The sequence below is a fragment of the Podarcis pityusensis genome, assembly GCF_964106645.2.
Source record: "Podarcis pityusensis genome assembly, chromosome: 14".
NCBI lineage: Eukaryota > Metazoa > Chordata > Lepidosauria > Squamata > Lacertidae > Podarcis > Podarcis pityusensis.
The window spans coordinates 29,459,691-29,483,293 of NC_138039.1; the positions used below are offsets into that span (position 1 = coordinate 29,459,691).

General features: G+C 47.0%; 1 protein-coding gene across 1 annotated transcript; it reads right to left on the reverse strand.

Annotated features, from left to right (window-relative positions):
- Positions 1 to 377: 377 nt before the first annotated feature.
- Positions 378 to 17,684, reverse strand: RASL12 (RAS like family 12). The gene is made up of 6 exons (XM_080981539.1): positions 17,207 to 17,684; positions 12,719 to 12,843; positions 11,952 to 12,008; positions 6,451 to 6,524; positions 4,671 to 4,861; positions 378 to 3,857 (listed from the first exon to the last, which is right to left on the reverse strand). The coding sequence occupies exons 2-6, from the start codon at positions 12,834 to 12,836 to the stop codon at positions 3,473 to 3,475; spliced, it is 825 nt and encodes a 274-aa protein (XP_080837665.1). The 5' UTR covers positions 12,837 to 12,843; positions 17,207 to 17,684; the 3' UTR covers positions 378 to 3,472.
- Positions 17,685 to 23,603: the final 5,919 nt, after the last annotated feature.

Below are 23,603 nucleotides of genomic sequence, written 5' to 3' on the forward strand. Positions count from 1 at the left end.
TACATTTTGTGTGTGTTCATTTCTCTAAAAAGGCACATTGCCAAACTTTTTGGTACCACAGGTCAATATTGTTTACATTCCAAAGGGTCTTCCAGTTCTGAGCTACATCTGCTTGTGCGGGAGGAAGGAAGCGTTAAGATGATCAGCATGTATAAAGACTGAGCTATCTTAAGCCTGTTATGTTCGTACCCCTTGCATCTGTTTTGTTTTTCTTTATCTTTAATTTGCATTTTCGAAAAAGCTCAGTAAAGGGAAAAAAGAGGGAGAAATAACAATTTAAAAGTGCAGTTTAAAACGGTGAATTGTGAAACTGAACTGGAGAGAGTGACCAGAATGTCCAAGAACATGGAATGAATGAATAAACGAACACATTTACATTACCAAGTTACATATATAGCTTTTATATACACAAATGGAACCAGGAGTGGTAATTAATCCCCATGAATGAATGCACAAGGCTGTGGTATTACAGGATCGTAGGGCTGAATAAATCAAACCCTAAACAGAGAAGGGGAGGGGGAGGGGAAATTGCTATTGTGCCAACAAGCAGAATGAAACAAAAGATTCCGCACTTGGCTTTCCCAAAGTTTCCTTCATCAAAATATTTTCCGCACCAGTTGAGTGAAATAGCAATGCTGAATTTAAAGGTCACCGCTCCCCAAGAAGCATCAAGATAGAAGTTAAAGTTGGTTCTGCACACACATCCCACTTCCTTCCTACTCCCCTTGTGGAAAGAGAGAACAGATGGGGAAATAAATCAATGGTCTTTATTATGAAAGTGCCGCGCTGGTTTTCTTCACTCTTAGTTTCTTGGTTACCTTTAGAGCAGCATTGCTGCATGTTGTCATTCGATTGCAAAATAATTTGGGGCAAGTGGGAAACAGATCAGACTTAGAAGGGAAAAAGAAGAAAAGAAAGGCATTCTAAGTTAAGGCACCATTTAACTCATTACTTCAGCTGAGCAGGCAAAATGATACTGGGTGTTTACCGAGGTCAGATCTAACTGATGCTGGTTTTGTACTAGTTTAATTGCCACCTCTTTCTCCACACACCCTTCCACTGCCTGATACTGAGAACTGTAGTTTCAGCGCCTCCACCAGACTTCTGTACATAAGGCTATAATGGAGGATAGGACTATCAATGGCTGTGCTGTTCTTTCAAGTCAGAGCCAGTGGCTTGGAATCATAGGCGTGAAGAGTGCTGCTGTTCCTCTAAGGCAGCGGTTCTCAACCTGTGGGTCCCCAGATGTTCTTGGACTACAACTCCCATCATCCCTGAGCTCTGGCCTTGCTAGCTAGGGGTGACAGGAGTTGTAGTTCAAGAACATCTGGGGACCCACAGGTTGAGAAAGGCTGCTCTAAGGTCTTACTTGTGGATATCTTCTAGGTCGGCCACTGTGAGAACAGCGTGCTGGACTAGAGGGGCTTTGGCCAGATCCAGTAGGGAAATTCTTACGTCCTTATTTTGAGAGTGCTGTTGCACTCAGGTCCTGCTTGGGGGCAGCTGGTTAGCCAGTGTGAGAACCAGATGATGGGCTAGATGGGCTTTTACCTTATATTCCCCTATTAGAAACCTCCCAGCCTCACTCACAGATGCTTCTCTGGGCCCCAAAACTAATTTAAAGACAGAAATAGATGGGACCTCAATGGCACGGATGCAGTTGGCATCTTTGTTCTTGTGAGGTGTAAACAGCAGCCACAGCGGAGCCTGACCAGCTCTGGTCTGTTACAGGGTGGGCTGGGGGCATGCGAAGATTGTGAAGATTGGTTCTCTCTCTCCCTTCCACAGTCCACAACCACGACAACTGCCCCTTAGAAGCTGCTATTTACATTTCAAGGGAAGCTCTCTTTCTCAGTAGGAAAAGAGCGGAACTTGCCTGCCCCACCATTGTAGTTTTGAGGCTATTCAGGTGTCTTTGGGGCTGTTTTGTTTACATGACAAAAAAAACAACAACTTTTTGGGGAGTGGGGAGTAGCAATGTGGTCCAATGATGCTTGTTGTCATGTCACACCTCACCCACTGTTGATTTAGAGCGGCATGCAGGGGTGCCAACTTGAATAAAATATTTCAAGGGGGCCCAGGTAAGCCCTGCCTTGCATAATCAATCACAAGATGTGGCACACACAAACACCATTTGAATGCCAATGCCCATTAACTTGGCCCCTCAAATATTTTATTGGGGCGTTGGCACCTATGGTGGCAGGCCTGTATCTTAGCCATAAAGCCAGAGTTCTGTGACACTGCAGTGTGAAGGGAACATTAGAAATCAGTTCAGAAGTGCTAGCAGAAAAATGAACACAATACTCTCTGCTTCTGAATGCACCCTACGTTTGCAGTGTGTACTTGAATGTGCTGTGCATGCGTGGTGCCCAGGACAGATTCTCCAGTTTGCAAATGTGCCCACAGGCCCAAAAAAGCTGGTGACCCCTGCGCCAGGAGCGCTGATGGAAAATGTACGCAAGGAACGATATGCCATTCTTTCACCAGGGGGCTCTGTGTCCCTTTAGCTTGTTCTTTGGCAGTGTGCTGGAAAGCTGGACGTGGAGGCATCCTCAATACCCAAACAACAGGCACTTTTTGTTTCAACGGCACACGCGTCATGTGCTCCTGCCCACACACCCCAGTGCGTTTGTGCCTGTCCTCCTGCTATCTCCATCTGCTATCTCCATTTCCTAGCCTATCACACACACACACACAGATTGGCAGTTACAAAATGCCAATCATAATGCAGACAAACTTTGCAAGAGCGACAAAACTATGCAAGTATGCGATGCAATTTCTGCCGGTTGTAAGGTATCCATGCGTTGGGTGCAGAATTTGAAAAAGGTCTTGGAGCAGCGTCGATATTAATCCTGGTCAAACTGCATGCGGCACAGTCGCTTAATGCCGTTAGCCCTGCAGTTTTGGCATTGGCATAGCAGGCTCTGATGGAGGAGGGAGAAATGGGGTGCTGACCCGGGTTGGACTTCAGTCACTTTGGAAGGGGGAGCAGGGATGTCAGCTCTTCCCGTTTGACCTTCCCGAGGAGTAGAGAGCCCCAGTGGAAGCTGGGGAGGATTTTGATCAGCCAGGTTGAGGGAGAGCAGAAAGCAGCACAGCAGTGACTGAACTGGAGCCTGAACAGGAGGGTGCAGCCTTGTCGCTGAAAACCACTATTGTTGGAGGTGTTAGGTCCCAAAACAGCAGCTACTGGGAATCACAAATAGGGAGAGTTGCTGTTCCGCTCATGTGCTACTTGTGTTTTCCCCATAAGCATCTGTTGGTCACTGTGAGAACTGGTCACTGGACTAGATGAATCTTTAGCAAGGCTCTTTTTATGTTCCCAGCATGCTTTGCTCTAGTACGAGAGACCACACGGAAAGCAAGGAAGGCCAGTACACCAGCCTTTAAGATGGCTGCTGAGGGTTAATGCAGTCAGGCAAAGGGCCCCAACTTGCTCTCCCATCCTGAAGCAGCCCTTTACAGGCTCCCTTCAAAAGATCTTAAATCCCTTCAGTAATGTCAACGTTGGAGCCTTCCTCTTGCTCTGGGCCCTGGAGGATTTTACCGTGACCAGCTTGGCCTGGGCCACCGAAGGGATTTCCTTGAAGTTCACGGTGGAGAGAGTGTTGTAGGTGCAGCTGGCCAGGCTGTGCTTGGAGGCCATGGCGGCTGGAGGGACGAGGTGAAGGGACGGCTTCTCCTCGATGATGAACAAGGGGCGGACTGCCATGTGCCTCTCCATCTCCCGCCTCACCTCACGCACCGCCTCGTGGAACATGTGCTGCACAGATTCAAAATCCAGGCAGGCCGAGACTTCGTAGAAGGAGCAGCCGTACTTAGAGGCCAGAGAAATCCCCTCAGCTTTGGTCACCTGCCTGAGAAAAGAAATCAGAAATGGTCACTCTCCAACAGACCATTTGACCTACAAACAACCCCTGCTCAAATGGTGATCTGGGGGTCTAGGCATTGCAAGGCCTGGGCTAAGGACTCTGATGGTGGGTGAATCTGGCCATTTTGGTTTTTCTGTTTCTCAGTTCTCCACATTTCAGTTTCTGAATTTGTTTTTTTGTTTTAAAGTCCTCAAGAAAATTCATAAGATTTTTGTGTGAACTGCTCCTAATAACAACATTTTTGCAAAGCATGCTTTCGCTAATATATTCCCTTCTTTAATGAATTTTTGTATGTTATTTTGCATGCATTTTTATGCACACTTCATGCTAGCGTAAGGAATTTTGCACACTTTTCTTGGCTGGGGAACTGCAGGGCAAAATTCAGAGAAGTGAGAATTTTGAAAGATGTCAGAGTTTCAGTTTGCATATTTCAGAAAATGCAAATTAAGTAGATGCCCCTGCATAGGTCTGACTGGTAGATCATGGGATTTTGGTTTTCTTAAACTTGATTCAGAAAACCTGAAGTCCCCCAGTCCCGATATAGGGTGCTCAATTTTACATCATCATTTGAACTAAGCAGCCTGTTTGGGGAGCGTCAGGCTTCTTCATCATTCTCATTTATGGGGAAGGGCCATAAGTCCATGGTACAGTGTCTTGCCTTGTATCCAGAAGGTCCTAAGTTCAATCCCTGGCATCTCCAGGTAGGGCTGGGAGTGACTACTGCCTGAAACCCTGGAGAGCTGCTGCCAGTCAGTGTAAACATTAATGAGCTCAGTAGCTGCCTGCTTCAAGCATTACCTGTATTGTTCCATATCCAGCTTGTTCCCCACCAGGAAAACCGGAGATTCATGCTGGGCATTTTTCAAGTGCAGTGCTATGATGTCCAAGTATTGCTGGCTTCCCTCAAAGCTCTTCCGGTTGTCAATGCTGTAGACCACCATGAATGCACTGGCCCAATTCAAGTATCGCTCGCAGCTCACTGGCACATCCTAGCAGGGAACCAACCACATGGGGATTATTAGTGACTATCTGGGTGGTCACTGAGGACAGCATGTTGGACTAGATGGGCCATTGGCATGATCTAGGAGGCTCGTCTTATGTTCTTAAATTGCATTTGAAAATTTATTTACCAATCCCATGCATATCCTGCTCTTCCTTCTCAAAAAGGAGACAAAATTTAAATGACATTCTCATGGGTGGCTGAAGGTTGTTTGTGATTTCATTCTACAAATCATCTTTCCAGTGGTCCACACTCTGCAGCCTTCCTGGGTATCCATGATGAGAAGGCAACATGAAGCAACTCCTCTCATCGGGCTGTTTCAGAACAGGAAATGCAGGTACCTGGGAAGGCTGCGGTATAACTCCTCAGTACAATAAAAAGGATGCTTTTAAGGACCTGGTAACTCCCACCTTCATTTTAACCTCACAACAAACCTGCAAGGTTGGGTAGGCTGGAAAATGGTGACTGGTCCAAGGCCATCCTGTGAACTTAACTGCTGTGTGAGATTTGAACCCAGGTCTCCCCAAGCCTAGTCCCACACTGCTCCAAGTACGCTGAATGGCTCTTGGTGTAGTGGTTAGAGTGTTAGGCTAGGGCCTGAGAGACCAGGGTTCAAATCCCCACTTGGCTATGAAGCAACTTGCACGGTACCCATAAGAATTTCACAGCCTCTTAGCCCAACCAATCTGACAAGGTTTTTGTTGGGATTCAAGAAGGAGGGGAATCCATGTAGGCCACCTTTGGCTCTTTACAGAAGAAGGTGGGGGGTATAAATGCAACAAATAAATTAAACTTCATAGCTGTTTCCTCCAGGAATTTGTTTATCCCTGCCCCCCGCCCCTTTAAAAGCAACTAAGGACAGCAGCACAACTTATAACAGCAGTGAGTTCTGCAAGTTGGTCACAGGAGTTGTTAGAAGGGCTTCCCTTTCTCTGTTCCGCCTCTACAGCCAACCAATGAATGCCACTGGGTGACCCTGCATTCTAGTGCTACGAGGGAGAAAGAATTCTCTCCATCCTCAGACACCATGTATAATGTCAAAAATCTGCATCATGCCTTGTTATTTCTAAACTGAAAAACTTTCAAAATGCTTTGGCTGTTACTCACAAGAAAGGTGCCGCAGGCCAGCTGCTAGCAGCTCCCCTCCTCTTCCTCCCGCTTTTGTCCATTGTTTGCAGCATTAGAAACAAGAGCCATTATGCAATTTGACTCCTGATGTGCCTGGGGCAAACTAATCCTCAGAGCCTTATAAGAATGGGGCATTTTGTTCCTGTGCTAAGATAGGCTTGCAGGCTGGCTTTGGCATTCATCCATTTATTCTGTCATTCTGCCTTTCAAAAGAAGGCAATTAAAAGAAGCTTGGTTTTAAAATAAACCCTATTCTATTTACCTGACACTGTCCCTAATAAACTTTAAAAATATTCCAGGGCAATGAAGAGGAGAAAGAGGCAACTTGACTCCAGTGTCCAAAGCAGAGTGTGCCTCTGGTGAACAGAAATGCTCAAGTTCACAGTAAGATAGTGCATGAATGGTGCAGTTGCAAAGGAGCCTTTGTGCCAGGACTCAGTTCTCCATTACCTGGTCGGCTGTATCCATGACCTTCAGTAGAACTGGTTGTTGGTCCACCACCTCTTCTGAAGCATATGTGTCCTCTGCAAGACAATGTTTTTTAAAATGGCATTAATCTAGAAGCACACCAGCTTCTAAACCCAAACCCAAGCCATTACTAGGGTGGTCAATAGGACTGCAATACCTCAATGACTTCCTCTCTCCATATAAACCTACCCAGACTCTGAGATCATAATCTGAGGCCTTTCTTCATGTGCCTCCTCTATTAGAGGTCCAGAGGGTGACATCGCAACAATGGGCCTTTTCTGCAGTGGTCCCCCATTTGTGGAATGCTCTCCCTAGGGAGGTTCGCCTGGTGCCTTCATTATACACCTTGAGGCGCAAGGCAGAACATTCCTCTTTAACCAGGCCTTTGGCTGATTGACATCCAATGCCCTTTAAAAGTGTGTTGGGGGGATTATTAGGTTGTTCTTGTTCTTATTTTTATTATGCATTTTGTGTTTTTATCTTATGATTTTATCTTGTGAACCACCCTGAGACCTGTGAGTATAGGGCAGTATATAAATGCAGTAGTAGTAGTAGTAATAATAATAATAATAATGAGGAGGAGGAGGAGGAGGAGGACTGGGCTCCTGCACCTTTGATAGTTGCATGACCAGCTGAAATCTTCTCTTCTACACACTATTAAAGGTTCAGGAGTCCCATCCACTTTTCCACCCGGCTACCCACAAGCAACAGGCTATGTCAGAATGGAGCCTTTCTGTCCAGGATTCATCCAATACTTTTTTCTGCTTGAGGCTAAGTGAGATTCCATCCCATTCCATGGGCAGAAGCCAATTAGGCAAGCAGTTGATCTTATGTCAACACTGGTGATGGGACAGAACTGTGGGTTCCACACAGCTCTGTTTTCCAAAATGTTGCTACTGCCTGCTTCCCCCAGCCTCTGCCTCCTGAGTGGACCCTTCCCTCTGCTTCCCATGGTAGGGATAGCCCTGCTTCCATCCCACCATAATCAAAGCTAGATGAGCAATTGGCTGCAAGGAGAAGCCCTCAATATGTCTTTTGTCTCCTGCCACCTGGAAGGCACCAGCGATGTGTCCTGGGCTTACAGGCTGGAGTGCCTGTCTTCTGCTGTGTCTTCTGTGCTTCAAACCTAAACTGGCTCTGTCACGTTAAAAATGCAAAACTAGAAAGTGTCAAGTGCTTGGCAGTCATCTTGGTCCCCTTTGGACTGATTGGCCAAAACACTGGGATCTGGGATCTGTTTCTTGCTGAGAAAGCAGGTAGAAATATTGCCTGAATGTTTCCTCTTGAATCAAGAAAAGAGATGAGTGGATAGACAGACAGTTATAGTTAGATAGATAGATAGATGGATAGATAGATAGATAGATAGATAGGCAGGCAAACTGGCAAACATAATCTCTAGCCCCCTTTCCTGGAATCTCTACATTCAGGAAAGAGATTTGATAGATCCAGAGCTTTGTCACTTCTCTCTCACACACACCTGGGCTCTCTGGCTTTCTCCTAAATTTTCCTCTCCCCATCCCAGGCCTCTGGGCTTGACTCAGAATAGCCACCTGCCAAGAATTTCTGCAAGATTACATCTCGACTGTCTTGTCACTGACACACAGATGAAGCCGTTGGCAGCCTGAGCTCTTGTTCTCTGCAGATGCATCAATTAGCAGGAAAAAAATGGGAAAGATGCTTTATCCCAGGTCTGATTCTTGGTCCATCTCGTTCAGTATTGTCTGCTCAGACTGGCAGCAGGGTTTCCGACAGAGAGTCTTTCCCTGCCCTACCTGGAGACACCAGGGAATGAATATGGAAGCTTCTGCATGCAAAGTGTGTGCTCTTCCACTAAGCCTTCCCTCCAGAATCAAGCGAGATCTCCCTGCTTGCATACATACATACAGTTAGACCCTTGGTCTATCTAGCTCAGTATTATTCACACTGACCAGCAGCAGCTCTCCTAAGTTCCAACTCAGAGTCCTTCCCAACCACTGGACCTCCTTCATGCAAAGCAGATGCCCCATGACCAAGCTAAGGGCTATCCTTTGCCCCTCTACAGTTTCCCTGGTTAACTAAGCAGTGCATGGGGTTGCAAAGTTTATTCTGCAAGGACAAAAGAACCCCTTGCTCCATCTTCTGAAGAGTTTTCCCTGCAGTCACCAGGGACTATTTTCATCTCAGAGGATGGGCATCCCAGAGGACAAGAAACTCCACACTGGAAATTCCACCCCACCTCTTTTCTGGATTGCCCCAGAATCTGGACAATAATGACCTTCAAAGCAAAGGGGAAATTTTTTCGGTCCAATTAAAAAACATTTCCATGCCCTTTTCATTGCTCTGCTAAATGAATGCCCAGTGATTCATCTAGCAAGATATTTCCGCAGAGTAATATTTTCACAGAGACTTCAAAACTGGTGGAGCGGCATCCTCCACTCCTTTTCCTTTTGTTGAAAACAAGGTTATAATTGTCGACATTTGAAGAATGAATATTTGGGAACACAGAACCCATTAAAGTGAGGAGGCCTTCAGATGAGTTCCTGGGTTTTGCCTGCATGCATAACTCGCCATAAATCATTTGCGGCTTGTTGCCGTCCCCTTTGAGGTTGGCCTATTAAAAAAAGCAGCCCCGTTTGCTTGAATGCAATCAGTGGGAAAGTATGCTGGAAATGTTTAACATTGGCAGCGCAAGGTAATCGTGAGCGCTGAATTCTGGCCCAGCCAGACCCATTTGTTTTTAGAAAAAAGACCCCTGCCAAAGTTAACACATTGCAGGTTTGTGCATTCAGATAGAGCTGTTTCTGCACCATTTAGACTATGTTTAAAAATAAAAAAAGGAAGAGAGGGAATCAGGTATCTATATTAGTGTTTAGGCTGCTTTCAGAAGCAAACCCATGGAAATGCATGGCAATCGTGTCCTTAAAAGTTGCATAGAAAAGGGACTCTGTATCACACTGCAGAATGTCAGATGCTGCACTTAACTTACCCTCAACCCTTAAAAACACATTTTCAATGCAATAGTTTGGAAGTAGCAACCAAACCACAGATTGGTCATTCGATCTGAGACCCCATCTGGACTATTGATTTAAAGCAGTATTGTCCCACTTTAAGCAGACTTGGCTTCCCTGCCCCCAGGAATTCTGGGATCTGTGGTTTGTAAAGGGTGCTAGGAAGAGGGAATTGATCGTTAAACCATTTTGGGAATAGCTCTGTGAGGGGGAACAGGGGTCTCCAAACAACTCTCAGCACGCTTAATGAACTACAGCTCCCAGGATTCTTCAGGGGAAGACATGGCTTTTTAAAGTGGGATGATACTGTTTTAAATGTGTAGTGCAGATATGGCCTGCGTCCCATCTTCTGGTACCCTTATTCTTCCTGTGTCTTCTATGCACTGGCGGAGGAAGAGGAGTGTGGAGGGAGCGCTGGTGGCACACCCTGCCCCCAGGACACACGCCAGCACTGCCCCCACCTGCTCTTCGCGCCCCCCCCGGTGCTGGAGCATGAAGCTCCGCCACTGCTTCTATGTACACCCCTGATTTACTGGTTCTTGGCAAAACGTGAGAGGATCTGTGTCTGTGGTAGAGCAGCAGAAGATGGCAATTTCAATTCCCTGCCATTTCCAGAAATTGCTGGGAAATCGAAACCTCGGAGAGCCCATATCAGTCAGTGTAGCCACTATCTGGACAACCCTGTAGCACAGGAGTGACAGAGATGTGGCCTCCCAACTGGGCCACAGTTCCCATCATCCCCATACAGGGATGGTCAGGGGTAATGGGAACTGTAGTCTGACAACCTCTTCAGGTTACCACGCAGGGGAAAGCTGACTATCACTGCTTCAATGAAATGTGCATGCCATCCTCAAACCTCCCAGCTCACAAAAAGTAAAAGAGAGCAACACAGAGATATTTGGAGGGTTTCGTTTTATATCCTGGCTGCCTTGCCTTTGCTTGCTACACAATCAGTGTTTTCCATCTCTGCTTCGTCCCTTGGTATGTGCTCTAAATTTGGCAGTTTGTTTTGAAACAATGGCGGAAAAAAACATCGCAACTTAAAATACCTTGGAATATTTCCGGACAAGCTCTCTCTCCCCCCCCCCCCCCGATCCCGCCATTTCTCCAAGAAGGCAGATGGAACGGTGGCTGAGTCCCCCAGAGACCCAACAATCAGGTCTCTTTTCTGCTTAATTATTACTGGACACTTCTAGGACAAACAACCCACCCCCTTTTGTGTGTCTCTGATGAGTCCTTGTGGGTGAGAGTTGTAGGTCTGACCCAAGTGATCTCAAAGTACTATTGCTCTGTTCATCTGGGAGGCAGATAAATTGTCTTTGCATAAATACTGTTACGGGTTCAGGGGTGCCCTACCCTTTCCAATTCCTGGCAAGTGTTAAAATAGAAGTCAGGCCAGTTTCCTGATGAGGTAATCACCTGAGAGATGAGCCATTAAGAGAACAAGGGAAAGGGGACTCTGTGCCAGATGCCAAAAGGGTGGGGCCCCTCCCACAACTTAGGGATTGTTAGAGGGACAAAGCCTGAATTTAGGGTTGACTAAGAAGCAAAGCAGCAAGCTGCAAAGCCAGAGAAGCAGAGCAATAGTTGATCCAATAGTTAATGCTGTGAACCCCTCCATTGTAGGCTCAGGTTATATATATGTGTGTGTGTGTGTGTGTGTGTGTGTGTGTGTGTGTGTGTAAATAAACCATTTATCATAAAGACACCATAGTCTCCACTGTGCCTCATTTCCAAAAGGAAATACGAACCCTGGGTGGCAAGCACCTGGAATCTCACACCGATCAGAGATTGGGGTGGCATGCAGCGATACTTATTCTCAGAGGCACATTTAGAAATACAGTGGGGTGGAAGATAAGCTCCTCTGAGGGTAGGGAGGCACTTCCACCACTGCCCTCTGTTACCTAATTGAAAAGCAAACTTCTCTTCCAAAGAATAGAGAGAGCCAGTGTGGTGTAGTGATTAGAGTGTCAGTCTAGGATCTGGGACAACAGGGTTCAAATCACCACTGGGTGACCTTGGGCCAGTCATTGCCTCTCAGCCTAATCTATCTCACAGGGATGTTGTTGGGATTCAGTGAAGAAGGGGAGAACCACCTTGAGCTCCTCGGATGAGAAGGTGGGATATTTTTGCAATAAATAAATAAATTGGCACAAGCAGATCTTTGGATTTTGAGCATCTGGAGGTAGATGAGCCCCATGCCTGACTCCAGATAAGGCAGCTTCTATTGTTTCTAGGAGTTCTAAGGTTTCAGCCAGGGAACTCTCCCAGTCCTACCTAGAGATGCTGGGGATTGAACCTTAGGCCTTCTGCATGCAAAGCATGTACTATATCACTCATCTATTAGCTTTCCCCTAATGATAAAGCAAGATTCTAGTCCTCATGGTTCTGAATAAAGGACTGATTTAAAAATGAACATTGGAAGAAGGGGAGGAGGAGGAAGGAGGAAGAAGGGGTGCAAAGGGAATCTATGAGATCAGAGCAAGGTCTTCTTACCTAGGTTAGGATCATATTCACTTATAAACCTCTTGGTTAGAAACTTCACTGTCAACGCTGAAAGAAGCCAGAGAAAGAGAGAGATACTTAGTTCCAGCAGTGAGTCCTCACAGAAGAGCAAGATTATTATTTTATTTTATTGCTGAAATGGATGAGAAAACCTCAGTTTTGCACACAAGGAAGGACCCTTCTGCTTGGGACCCTATCCTGCAAAGACCTACCTTCTAGCCTGCAAGCAGTAGACATGGAGAGAGAGACCAGTTCCGCTTTTGAGCAGGTGCATGGGCAGTACCACAGCTGGGACTACTGCGGCAGATGGCCCCATGATGTGAGTGCCCATGGGACCATCACTTTGCCGAAGCTAAAGCAGATCGGGGTGTATTTGAGGAGTGGCCAGCCTGTGGCCTTCCAGGTGTTGTTGAACTACAATTCCCATCATCCTTGACAGCTGGGTGCACTGGTTGGGGCTGGTGGAAGTTGATGGAATCCAACAACATCTGGAGGGCCAAAAGTTAGACAATCATAGTCTTATCAGTGCCTGGATAGGTGAGCACCTGGGAACCACATGAACATCACTTTGGGTTCCAGGATGGAAGAAAGCTGTGATATAATGGGGGTGGGGGTGGGGGTTTTGTCCCATTTCACTACCTGAGGAGAAATGGGAATGTGCTGCTCCCTGTGCGAATTAAACAGGTTCAACTTTACAAGTGAGCTGAATTACAGTTTCTTCCCCCTCTCTACTCCCAGGTCCCCCAACATCTCCTAACCTGATTTTCCAGATCCTTGACACCCCAATATGGCCACGTTGCATTCCTGGGGAAAGGTGTGGAGATGGCGCTCATTCGCACAGTGGGCCGTCCGAGTCTTGCTGAACATGGAAGACATCCTCTGGCTGTGTGAAAAGAATCAAATTTGGGGACATCCGCCGGTAGTAATCAGTTCGTTTCTTTTCTTTCCAGCCTCAAGTAACAGTCACACTACATATTAAAGCACCATGATAACATTTTAAACAGTCATGGCTTCCCCCAAAGGATTCTGGGAGCTGTCATGTGTTAAGGGTGCTGAGAGTTGGTAGGAGACACCTGGTCCCCTGCTAGAGCTTCAATTCCCAGAATTTCCTGGGGAGAGGGATTGATTGTTAAACTACTCTTGGAGTTGTAGCTCTGGAGGGGAATAAGGAGACTAAGGTCTCCAACTCTCAGCATCCTTAACAAATTACAGCCCCCAAGATATAGGGCTGCCATATGTACGGGAATCAGGCTCCAAAAATGGCGTCCGTGCGGATTTTTTCTGAATCGGCAAAATGTCTGGGAAAACCTGGACATATGGGCAAGTGGGGTGATTTAAAAAGAGAGATGTTCCCAATAACGGCCAACAACTTTGACCAGATTTTCACTTTGGAGAATATGGCAACCCTAGGACACAATTCTAATAATTTTAATAATTTGGTTTTTCTTAATTGCACAATAAGCAGGCATGCTGCCAGAAGCACAAGCATGTTCACTAATTCCTTGGAGGATATGAAGTTCAAGGTAGAAGTAAACTGGGGACAGGATGCTTAGTGGACTCCCCCCCCCCCCCGTAGTACATACCAAGCTGGTTTTTAATATATTCTGAGAAGTCCCTGCAGATCATTCCACAACCAGCCAGTGGTCACAGAAGCCGGCCTTCTCAATGACATCATGCACCCTCTGGAATGTTCTCCCTCAGGTGATTAAGGAGGCAGATATGGTAATGACCTTTGAACACCTCATGAGAACTTATATGTTGTTTACTCCAGATTACCTGGACTTGGACTCTAAGTTTTTTAATTATCTGTTTTGTAAGCTGCTCAGTTTAATCTGTGATTTGTAGTTTGGGTCTGTTTTTCCTTAGCTTTTAGGAAAGCTTGTACCTTTCTACGAATTGATACCAATGTTTTGTTTGATTGCCTCGGAGATAATTTTTTTTATTAAGTGATATTTTTAAATTAAATAAATAAATGGTGTGATTTACTGTTTTCTAGGACAATTTCTTTCTTCTGAAATTGTGAAAACCAAGCTGTTACAGCATCCCCACACGGCCCTGCTATGCACTGTCAATGAAGACTAGAGTTTGTCCACGGAGCTGACATGACATTTTCAAAGTCTGTGATGTCAGGGTAGCCAACGTGGCAAACCTGTAAATCTTGTTGAGCTACAGTTCCCATCAGCCCTGTACCCTTGGCCATGCTGACCAGGGCTGATGGGACCTGTAGTCCAACAACAAATGGAGAGCACCACGTTGGCTGCCCCTGCTGTGGGGTGTTCACAAAATCCCATTTGTGCTTCTGCTCAGCAGGCATGATAGGTTTCTTGATAGCTTCCAAAGCCTGCTTAGAAACGTAGAAACTGCTCTCTACCACACCAGACCATGGGTCCATCTTGCTCAGTGTTGATTCGCTTCAGGGTTTGGGGCAGGAGTCCTTCCCAGCCCTACTTGAAGATGTCATGGATTGAACTGGTGATCCCCTACATGGAGAGAAATGTTCTAGCGTTGAGTTATGGTCACTCCCCAGTATGAAGCTGACTTTTATCATTTTGTCCATCTAGCTCAGGATAGTCTACATCAGGGGAAGTGAACCTGGTACCCTCCAGGTTTCACTGGGCTCCCATCATCCCTGTTGGACACGTTGGCTGAGGCTGATGGGAGTTGTAGTCTAACAATATTCAAAGGGCACCATGTTAGTTGTCAATGGTCTACAGTGATTGGCAGTGGCTCTCCATGATTTCAAAAACGGCTGTCTCCCTGCCCCACCTGGAGATGCTGAGGACTGAACCTTCTGCAAGCTAAGCATGTGCACTGCCACTGTGCTACAGATCTTGAGACTGACCAACGATGATGATGGCGGGACAAAGAACATTATTTGAAGCCCTTGTTCCATTAGCAAAAGGATTTCAGCTTGTGCAACAGAACTTGCCCCTCTCATCTCAGGTGCCGTCCACCCTCCCCTAATCTGTTCTGATGGGTTGGGGGGTAAACCCCAGAACAAGTTTAGGGGGTGCATGGGGACTGCAATGAATCTGGCTGGTGGTTTAAGCCCACTCAGGAACAGCTGTGGGCAGGATTCCTGCATTGCAGGGGGTTGGACTAGATGACATTCAGAGTTCCTTCCAAATCTGTGATTCTATGGGGGGAAGTAGAGAAAATTCTGTTGCACAAGCAGAAATCCTTGCACTTATAGAATGAGCGGCTTAGCACAGCTTTGGGTACAAGTCAAAATGAAGATGTGTGTTCATCATAGGAAACGATGCCTCCTTCATGCCACTCTTAACTCCTTTTAGGAACTCTTGACTATCTCCTGTCTAACAAAATAAGAGGCTTTGAGGATCAAGTCTGGTCATCATAAAAAACAAGGAACATCTGACTCATTCAAGGACTTCAGTTCTCATGAGATGAGTTAATTTTCTGTCCTTGGCATAAAATTACACTCATCCCTGGCAAACTGGGGATCATTAAGGGATCTCTGCTTCCCACGATGGTCTCCAGGAAACCACTTGAGCAACACGTGAAACCAACAGCCTTTCCTGCTCTTACAACTGTTAGCCAGAAGCACAAATGTTCTCAAACCTGGGCCTTTCCCATTCCCATCACCACCTCTCTGAACTGGGTTTCACACACCCTTTCCTAGGTGGGAAGGGAACTCTTCAGGGCTTGCTTTGTGGACAGGGAGCAGAACTTTCTGCACAAGCCCAGAGGCACTGTCTGGTTTGTCATTCCTTTCCATAAGCTGACGCAGAACCCTGGATCTGGAAACAGGGTCCAAGGCTAAGTCCAGGCGATGATGACTGGCTGAAGTAAAGCTCCTGTTTGAATCTCAGCTCCCAGGTTGCAGCCTTACAACTTTCAAGCTGACAAGGTCCCTGATTTTAAATCATTAGCGATGCACTTAAATGGTTTTTCATGGAGGGAGGAGGTCACTGCCCCAAGGACCTTACAATCTAAACAGCTAGCAACAGTTATGAGGGGAGGGGAGAAAAATGTAGAGGCTAGGTGAGCAAAGGGTGACTGGCATTCTGTAAACAGGTTTCACACCAACACAGTAAGGGACATCTGTCAAAACCCTCCTGGGTGAGACTGACACTGACCTGGTCAAGCATTCTGTTTCCAAGCAGATACCTCTAGAAAGCTCACAAGCCAAGGCTATAGCTCTTCTGAGATGTCTGACTACAATATCTGACATCCAGAGTTAGCCCTGAATATGAAAGTCTGGGAGCTGCAAATAGGTAGGCCAACAATTCATCCCCTCGTCCAGTCAATAATTCTCTAAAAGTCTGGTGGTGACCGGCAATATTTTCTTCCATAGAGTATTGAGGTTGATAGGAGAGATGCACCAAGGCCCAGAGTATGCACCCTTGTTTCCTGTGCTCTACTCTTCCTCCTCCCTCCTGATCTGTTTTCCTTTAGTGTTGTGTCTTTTTAGATTGCAAGCCTTGTCTTTTTCTTTTTTCCCCCCAAAGAAAAAGTCAGCCGTAAGCTGCTCTGAGAACTTTCTTCTTCTTCTTTTTGGCTGTAGAGTGGGAGATTTAATTTATTTTGATAGATAACTTTAAAAAGTAACTAGAACAAGCAGAATGCTGTAGAAGCCTACACAACCTGTTCAAGCAGAGAAGACAGTGGAGAAAAAAAAAAAAAAAGCCCTGCAAGGACATCTATGCCTCAATCATGCCTTCAACTCTCTTTTCCTCCTATTTTTGGAAGATGGGCCATGTCTCAGAGGTAAGGGCATCTGTGCGCATGCAGAACTGCATCTCCAGGTAAGGCCAGAATGTCCTCTGCCCGAAATCCTGGAGAGCTGCTGCCAGCCAGTATAGACAGTACTGAGCTAGATCAATGGTTTGACTCTGTGTAAGGCAGATTCCTATGCTCCTATGTCTTAAATCCATTGGCTGACTCTTCCCACCTCCCCCATTCAACCCCACATGACACAGGTGCCATGCATTCCCTCCTTCCTTTTGGCCTCAGGGTCACAGGGATTTGGGAAGCTGCCTTATTCTGAGTCAGACCACCAGGTCCATCTAGATGGGCATTGCCTGCTCTGACTGGCAGCCGCTCTCAAGGATTTCAGAGGGAGGATGCTCCCAGACCTACCTGGAGAGATGCTGTTGGGGATTGAACCTGGGGTCTCCTGCATGCAAGGCAGATGCTCTACCACGGAGCTACCAAGAAGTAGCAAAAATGGACCACCACCACCAGCAGCAGCAGCAGCAGCAGCAGCAGCAGCAGCAGCAGCTCACCTTCAGATTAGAGCTGGATCGCCATGGGACCTCTTGGCAAGATACAGTCACTTGACAGCCACACATCCACAACTGTTTCCACCTTCGGGCTGCCGAGAGTCCCTCTCCAAGGCCTCCCTCCCCAAATCGAAGCAGGGAGTGAGCAACGAGGAGGCCCCCCCCTTCTCTCTCACCGCTGGGAACAAAGAGGCGTCTGCTTGCTCCCCACAGCTGCAGGTCACTCCGATTTGACTTGAATGAATGAGGCAGAGGAAGAGGAACTCCCGTTCCCTGAGACTTTCGCCAGCTGAGCCCTTGCCAAACTCCTTGTAAGGAAGGCTGCTGCCTCTCCTGGCCTCTGATGGACAGAGTTTCCCATCAGCAAAGGGCAGGCTTAAGAGGAGGAGGCCTTTTCTTCTGGGCGAATAATCAACATCATATAAAAGATGCCCAGAAAGGGGGAGGGGAATCTTTCTGGCTTCATTCTTAAAGTAGAACCACCTACATGCCCCCACCGCAGCAGAGCCATCTTTTTGAGCCTACCCTGTGTCGCAGGTTGATAATAAAGCTGTCCTGAGATTTTCACAATACAATAAAAGACAACACCCACCCACAACCCACACAAAGAATAATAAAGAAAATAAGACAGAAACAGACACGATTTTCTTTCACAAATGCATCCCATTCTTTGTCCCATACAGGAAAATATGTGCCCCCCCCCCCCCGCTCTCACCTAGGAACATCTTTTTCTTCCTACAGCCTCTCATCCCGGGAGATCTCCCCTTCCCTCTCTCACACAGGGTCCTTCAAACTGTCCACCAACTCCGTCTGTATGCAATTCTTACTCAAATACAGGTTGATTAATTTAGGCAATTAAGAGATGAAATGATAATACATTTATATAATCATGCATGGCAAGGAGAAAGTGAGTAGAGACAAGGGCAATGGAGTAGGAAGTGGGGGGCGGAGGGGGCGGGTTGCCCCGGGTGCCATTCTGGGAGGGGTGACAAGATGGCCCTTGCCTCCCCCCAGCTATAGAGTGGCCGGGGTGCCCACAGTCTATATGGGTGCCACCTTGCCTTGTAAGTGAGCTTTAAGTAAGGGCCATGCACCTGTTAGAGCAGGGCTTCCCAACTTTTTGGGATGCATTTGGAAATCTAACAGTATGTTTTGGGCACTACAAAATGCCCATTTCGCAGAAGGAAAAGTGGTGAGGCTCAGACTCCTCTCCTCCAAACAGGCATGCGCCCCCAAACAAATAAAACGCAGAACATAAAGTGGAAGCAAGCAACCCCCCAAGCAGGCACCCCCAACCAAATAGCCCCACCAAGGGCCAATCTAGCTCAGTATTGCCTACACTGGCTGGCAGCAGCTCACCATTCACACTTGGAGGTGTCACTGATTGAACTTCGAACCTTCTGCATGCAAAGCAGATTTTCTGCCATGGAGCCACAGTCCTTCTACACAACTATTAAAAATTGTGGTAGGCATATTAGTCCTTGCGGTGGACTGCGCATGTGCAGCATCCCATATGGACTGCGCCGCCCTGGGTGGCAGAGAGGGTTCCTCCGCCACTGGACAAGGGTTGTTGTTGTTTTCTTTCTTTCTCATGACGCTAGAATTTATGGGCATCCATAAGTTGGATGATTGAGGACAGAGAAAAGTAAGGACTTCTCCATGCAGTTGCACAGTTAAACTTTGGAACTCACCCCCACAGGAGGCAGTGATGACCACCAACTTGGATGGCTTTAAAGGAGGACTGGTGAAATTGAGGGAGGAGAAGTCTATCAATGGCTACAAGCCTGGAAGGCTATGCTTTGCCTCCATAGTCAGAGGCAGGAATGCTTCTGAATGCCAGTGGCTGTGAATCGCAGGTGGGGACTGTGCTCTTGCACAGAGGTCCATCTTGTGGGTTTCCTACAGGCCACTGTGAGACCAGGATGCTGAGCTGGTTGGGCCTTTGGTCTGATCCGGCAGGCTCTACTTACATCCTTATTTTTTCAAAGTTTGAAGTGAGCACTTGCCAGCTCTTTATTTGGACAGCTCAATCACGGCGGCAGCAGCATCGAGAGACGGCTTGGCTCAGGGAAGTGACCGCGACGGCATCTGTCGCCAGGGCAGGGTGGTCTTTGCAAAGCAACGGAGCATAAATATTTAGGAAGGTAAAAGCATTGCCATCCCTTTCGTCATGCCAACATGCGCCTTTGGGTTGGCGTCTCTGTTTTGTTTTCTATTCCTGGACTCAGAGCAGGGCTCCTCTTGGCTTGGATCGGGGCATGTGTTTTGCATGCAGAAGGTCCCAGGTTCAGTCCCCAAGAGCTCCAGTTAGAAGGACCAGAACTTGTCAGGCTAGTAGAGAGCTCAGTCTTTCAGAGAGACGTTTCTTGTCTGCATAGGCAGAAGCAGCTCAAGGCTTGGCGAACTAACAGAGGATGGGGACTCCCATTGCTGGACTCCCATCAGCCCCAACCAGCATAGGAGTCAGGGAAGATGGGAATTGCAGAATCAGAGAATTGTAGAGTTGGAAGGGACCCTGAGGGTCATCTAGTCCAACCCCCTGCAATGCAGGAATTTTTTGCCCAACTTGAGGCTCAAACCCATGACCCTGCGATTAAGAGTCTCATGCTCTACAGACTGAGCTATCCCAGGTATCCTTCCTATTCCAGCAATATTTGGAAGGAGCTACGTACGCTGGCTATGCCTGGACTAATGGTCTTTTTTGCTGGCAGCTCTGCTGACAAGAGTGTCCCCTGAGGACAGTTGCAAGTCATGGGAGAGGTCAAGGCTTGCTTGCAAGTGGAAACTGTGGATGTTCAGTGTGCAGCAACACCACATCGCAGGGAGCGTGCTCAGTGGATTGCTCGGCACAGATGGAAAAGCCCTTGCCTTGTACGTGAGCTTTAAGTTAGGGCCGTGCACCTGTTAGAGCAGGGCTCCCCAACTTTTTTGCATGCATTTGGAAATATATCAGTATGTTTTGGGCACTACAAAATGCCCATTTCGCAGAAGGAAAAGTGGTGAGGCTCAGACTCCTCTCCTTCAAACAGGCATACTCCCCCAAACAAATAAAAAGCAGAACATAAAGTGGAAGCAGGCAACCCCCAAGCAGGCACCCCCAACCAAATAGCCCCACCAAGGGCCAATCTAGCTCAGTATTGCCTACACTGGCTGGCAGCAGCTCACCATTCACACTTGGAGGTGTCACGGATTGAACTTCGAACCTTCTGCAGGCAAAGCAGATTTTCTACCATGGAGCCACAGTCCTTCTACACAACTATTAAAAACTGTGGTAGGCATATTAGTCCTTGCGGTGGGCAGAGCAGTGAATCCAACAGCATAATATTTTCATTGGGACCAACTAAGAAGTCACAACAACTTGGCTGAGTCCTTGTATTGTGCTTGCTGTTTGTATAATGCTGCTGTTGCTTTTGGATGTCATCTACCAAAAGTGGAAGGATCCTGCAGTCCTCCTTAGCATCTCCTCACTCTATTGCCTAGCTTTAACACAGCCTTCCCCAACCTGGTGCCCTCCGGCTGTTTTGGACTAGACCTCCCATCAGCCGTGGCCAAGATGGCCGTGCTGGTTGGGGCTGAAGGGAGTTGTAGTGCAAAGCAGCTGGAGGGCACCAGGCTGGGGAAGGCGGCTTTAATATCTGGCTATGGTGGTTGATGTCCAAGAAGGGAAACTGGGGCACCTCCCACTTCCCCAAACATTTATACAGGGATACAAAGGCGCCAATCAGATGGGCGGGGTATAAATAGTAAAACAGTAGTAAAATAGTAGTTGTAGTAAAGCAGTAGTAAAGTAGTAAAGGTGTAGTAACATTATAGTACAGTACTAAAGTTATGGTAAAGTGATAGTAAAGTTGTAGTGACATTGGAAAGCCGACCCAAGTGGCTGGGGCTACCCAGTCAGATGGGCAGGATATATACAGTAAAGCTGTAGTGAAGCAGCAGCAGCAGCAGTAAAACAGTAGTAGTAGTAGTAGTAAAGTAGTAGTAGGAATACTAAAGTAGTAGTATTAAATCAGTGGAAAAATAGCAGTAAAGCAGTAGTAAAGTTATAGTAAAGTTAAAGTTGTATTAGAGTAGTAAGTAAAATGGTATTAAAGTAGTATTAGTAAAGTAGTAGAAAAGTATTGTGGTAGTGAAGGGAGAGGAGAGAAGAGGGGGGAGGTAAAACTCCATCGTGTTTTAGCTAGCTCCAGCTAACAATTGCTTTGAGCTATGCAGGTTCAGCTCTGCGGGCTGGCAGTGGGTTTCCTGTCTGGCCTCCTACATAGCTGAAGTTGAAGAGGCTCAGCTCTGCAGACCGGTAGTGGTTTTCCTGTCTGACTTCTCACCTCAGCTGTGCAAAGATGCAAACATTTATAACGCGAAGCAAATAATATTTGCAAAGATCTGCAAAAGGGAGGGGGGGCTTAGCTAGCCTAATAAGGTAATAAAGTGTATCTCTGCCTGTTGATTGGGGAGCAACTGGGGGCCAAGCTTGCAGCTTCAGTATAAGAATGCTTGGAAGACAATAGGTGCGGCGGCCAGTCTTTGGAAGCTATTCCACTGGCTGACTCTGCGCAGATTTTGCAATAAACCTTTTTCTCTGTGAAACCCACCCTGGTGTTTGCTTGACTCCTTCATGCTAACGGCAAGGGCACGAGGTGACTGGATCCGGACCCCTTAGGTTCAGATATCCTAACAGTAGTAGTTGTATAGTATGCCCCTATTTTCCTCAGAGAAATGTTGTAGGGTATGCACTCCTATCAGAGGTCTCAGTCGTGCTTTGACAGGATGCAATTATGGGGGGAAACACAGCAAACAAGGGCAACACAGATAAGAGTGGAGTGCTTTGCAGTGACATCACATGGATTCTCCATAAGGAATGACCAAGCAAATGATGTCCTAAATGACCAGTGTGGAATCAGACAAAGAAGAGGAGAGGAGGGAAAGGGGCGCTCTATCACACTTTGCTGCTCACGAATTCTGGCAGACACCCTCCTCCTTCTGACACAGCAGGCTAAACACTGGAAGATTTACTTGAGTGCGTGTGCGATCTAATTGCAGCCATAAAACCTCCTGGAATGAAAAAGAGGAAACTGGGACACTTAATCTTCTTCCCTGCAAGGAGAAGGGAGATTCACTCTCAGGGAAGGCAGCAGCGGAAAGAAGAAAACCCAGCGGCCGGTAGCAGAGCTGAGCCAAAATTTCTCAAAGGACGTTTTTCCTGAGAATTGCTTCCTCCCACCCTCAACATTATTATTTACTAAATTTATATAACACCCCTCAGCTGTAGATCACAGTTTACAACACTGAAACACAAAAGGCATATAATAATATTATTAATAATAATATTACCAATGCCCACCACAGTTTAAAAGGCTGTAGAATTTTTAAAAGCCAAAGTCCTTGTTGAAGAGGAATGTTTTTGCTTGGTGGCTAAAGATATGTACCGATGGGACCAGCTGAGTCTCCCTGGAGAGAACATTCCACAAATGCATAAACGGGAGGCCACAGGACAAGAATAGGGGGCCACAGAGGAAAGTGAGAAGTGAAGAAAAAATAATTGTTTAAAATCCTGATAGGCTGGCTATCCACTTGGCCAATCACAAGCGGGTAAGGGGGAAGCCACCAGGGCCTAGCGCTCCTTTTTGCCATGTGTATTTTATTAGAGCAGTCCTGGTTTCTTTCCGGCGGGAGAGGGCAATTGCTGAGGCTCCCATTTTGACCAGCAGAGCCCACGATCCAGAACCCCCAGGTCCGGTAAGTGCGATGGTGGGATGGCAATGGATAGGGCTGGGCAAGCCGGAGCTGCCTGTTGCTGCCACCAGTTCTGGGCCCGGTGGCAGCCTGGGCCTGACTCTGCAAGGTGCAGGGTGCGATCCACCCCAACGCCTAGAGGATCAGGGCCTTCGGATGTTGCCGAGAGGCGCAGGGCCTGTCAGTGGCATCAGCCCGGTTCAGCAAGGTATGGGATGAAATCTGCCCCAGCGCCTAGCCAAGCAAAGTCATTTGGTGCTGCTGACTTGCATCTAGAAAATCACTAAGTATCTACTACTTAGAAGAAAGCCACACTGATTTCAGTGGGCCTTACTCCCAGGTAAGGGTGTGGTGGGCTATAGTGGTTTAGCCAGGGCTCCTCCGGATGACAATATCTTTTTGCACCAGGTCAGTGAGGACCAATTGCTTTTTAAAAATTCTCCCATATATACAGAACTCCCTGTGTGGCTTTTTGGACTGTATCTGTAGGCTTTCCCCTCTGTGTCAAATAACTGCGGTCTAATAAGTGTTGTTTACTTTTCATAATACATGGAAGATGGATCTCCCTCAGGAGGTTCTCTCCTTCCTTGGAGATTTCTAAGCAGAGGTTGGATGGACGTCTGCCATGGATGCTTTAGCTGAGTTTCCTACATTGCAGGGGTTGTAC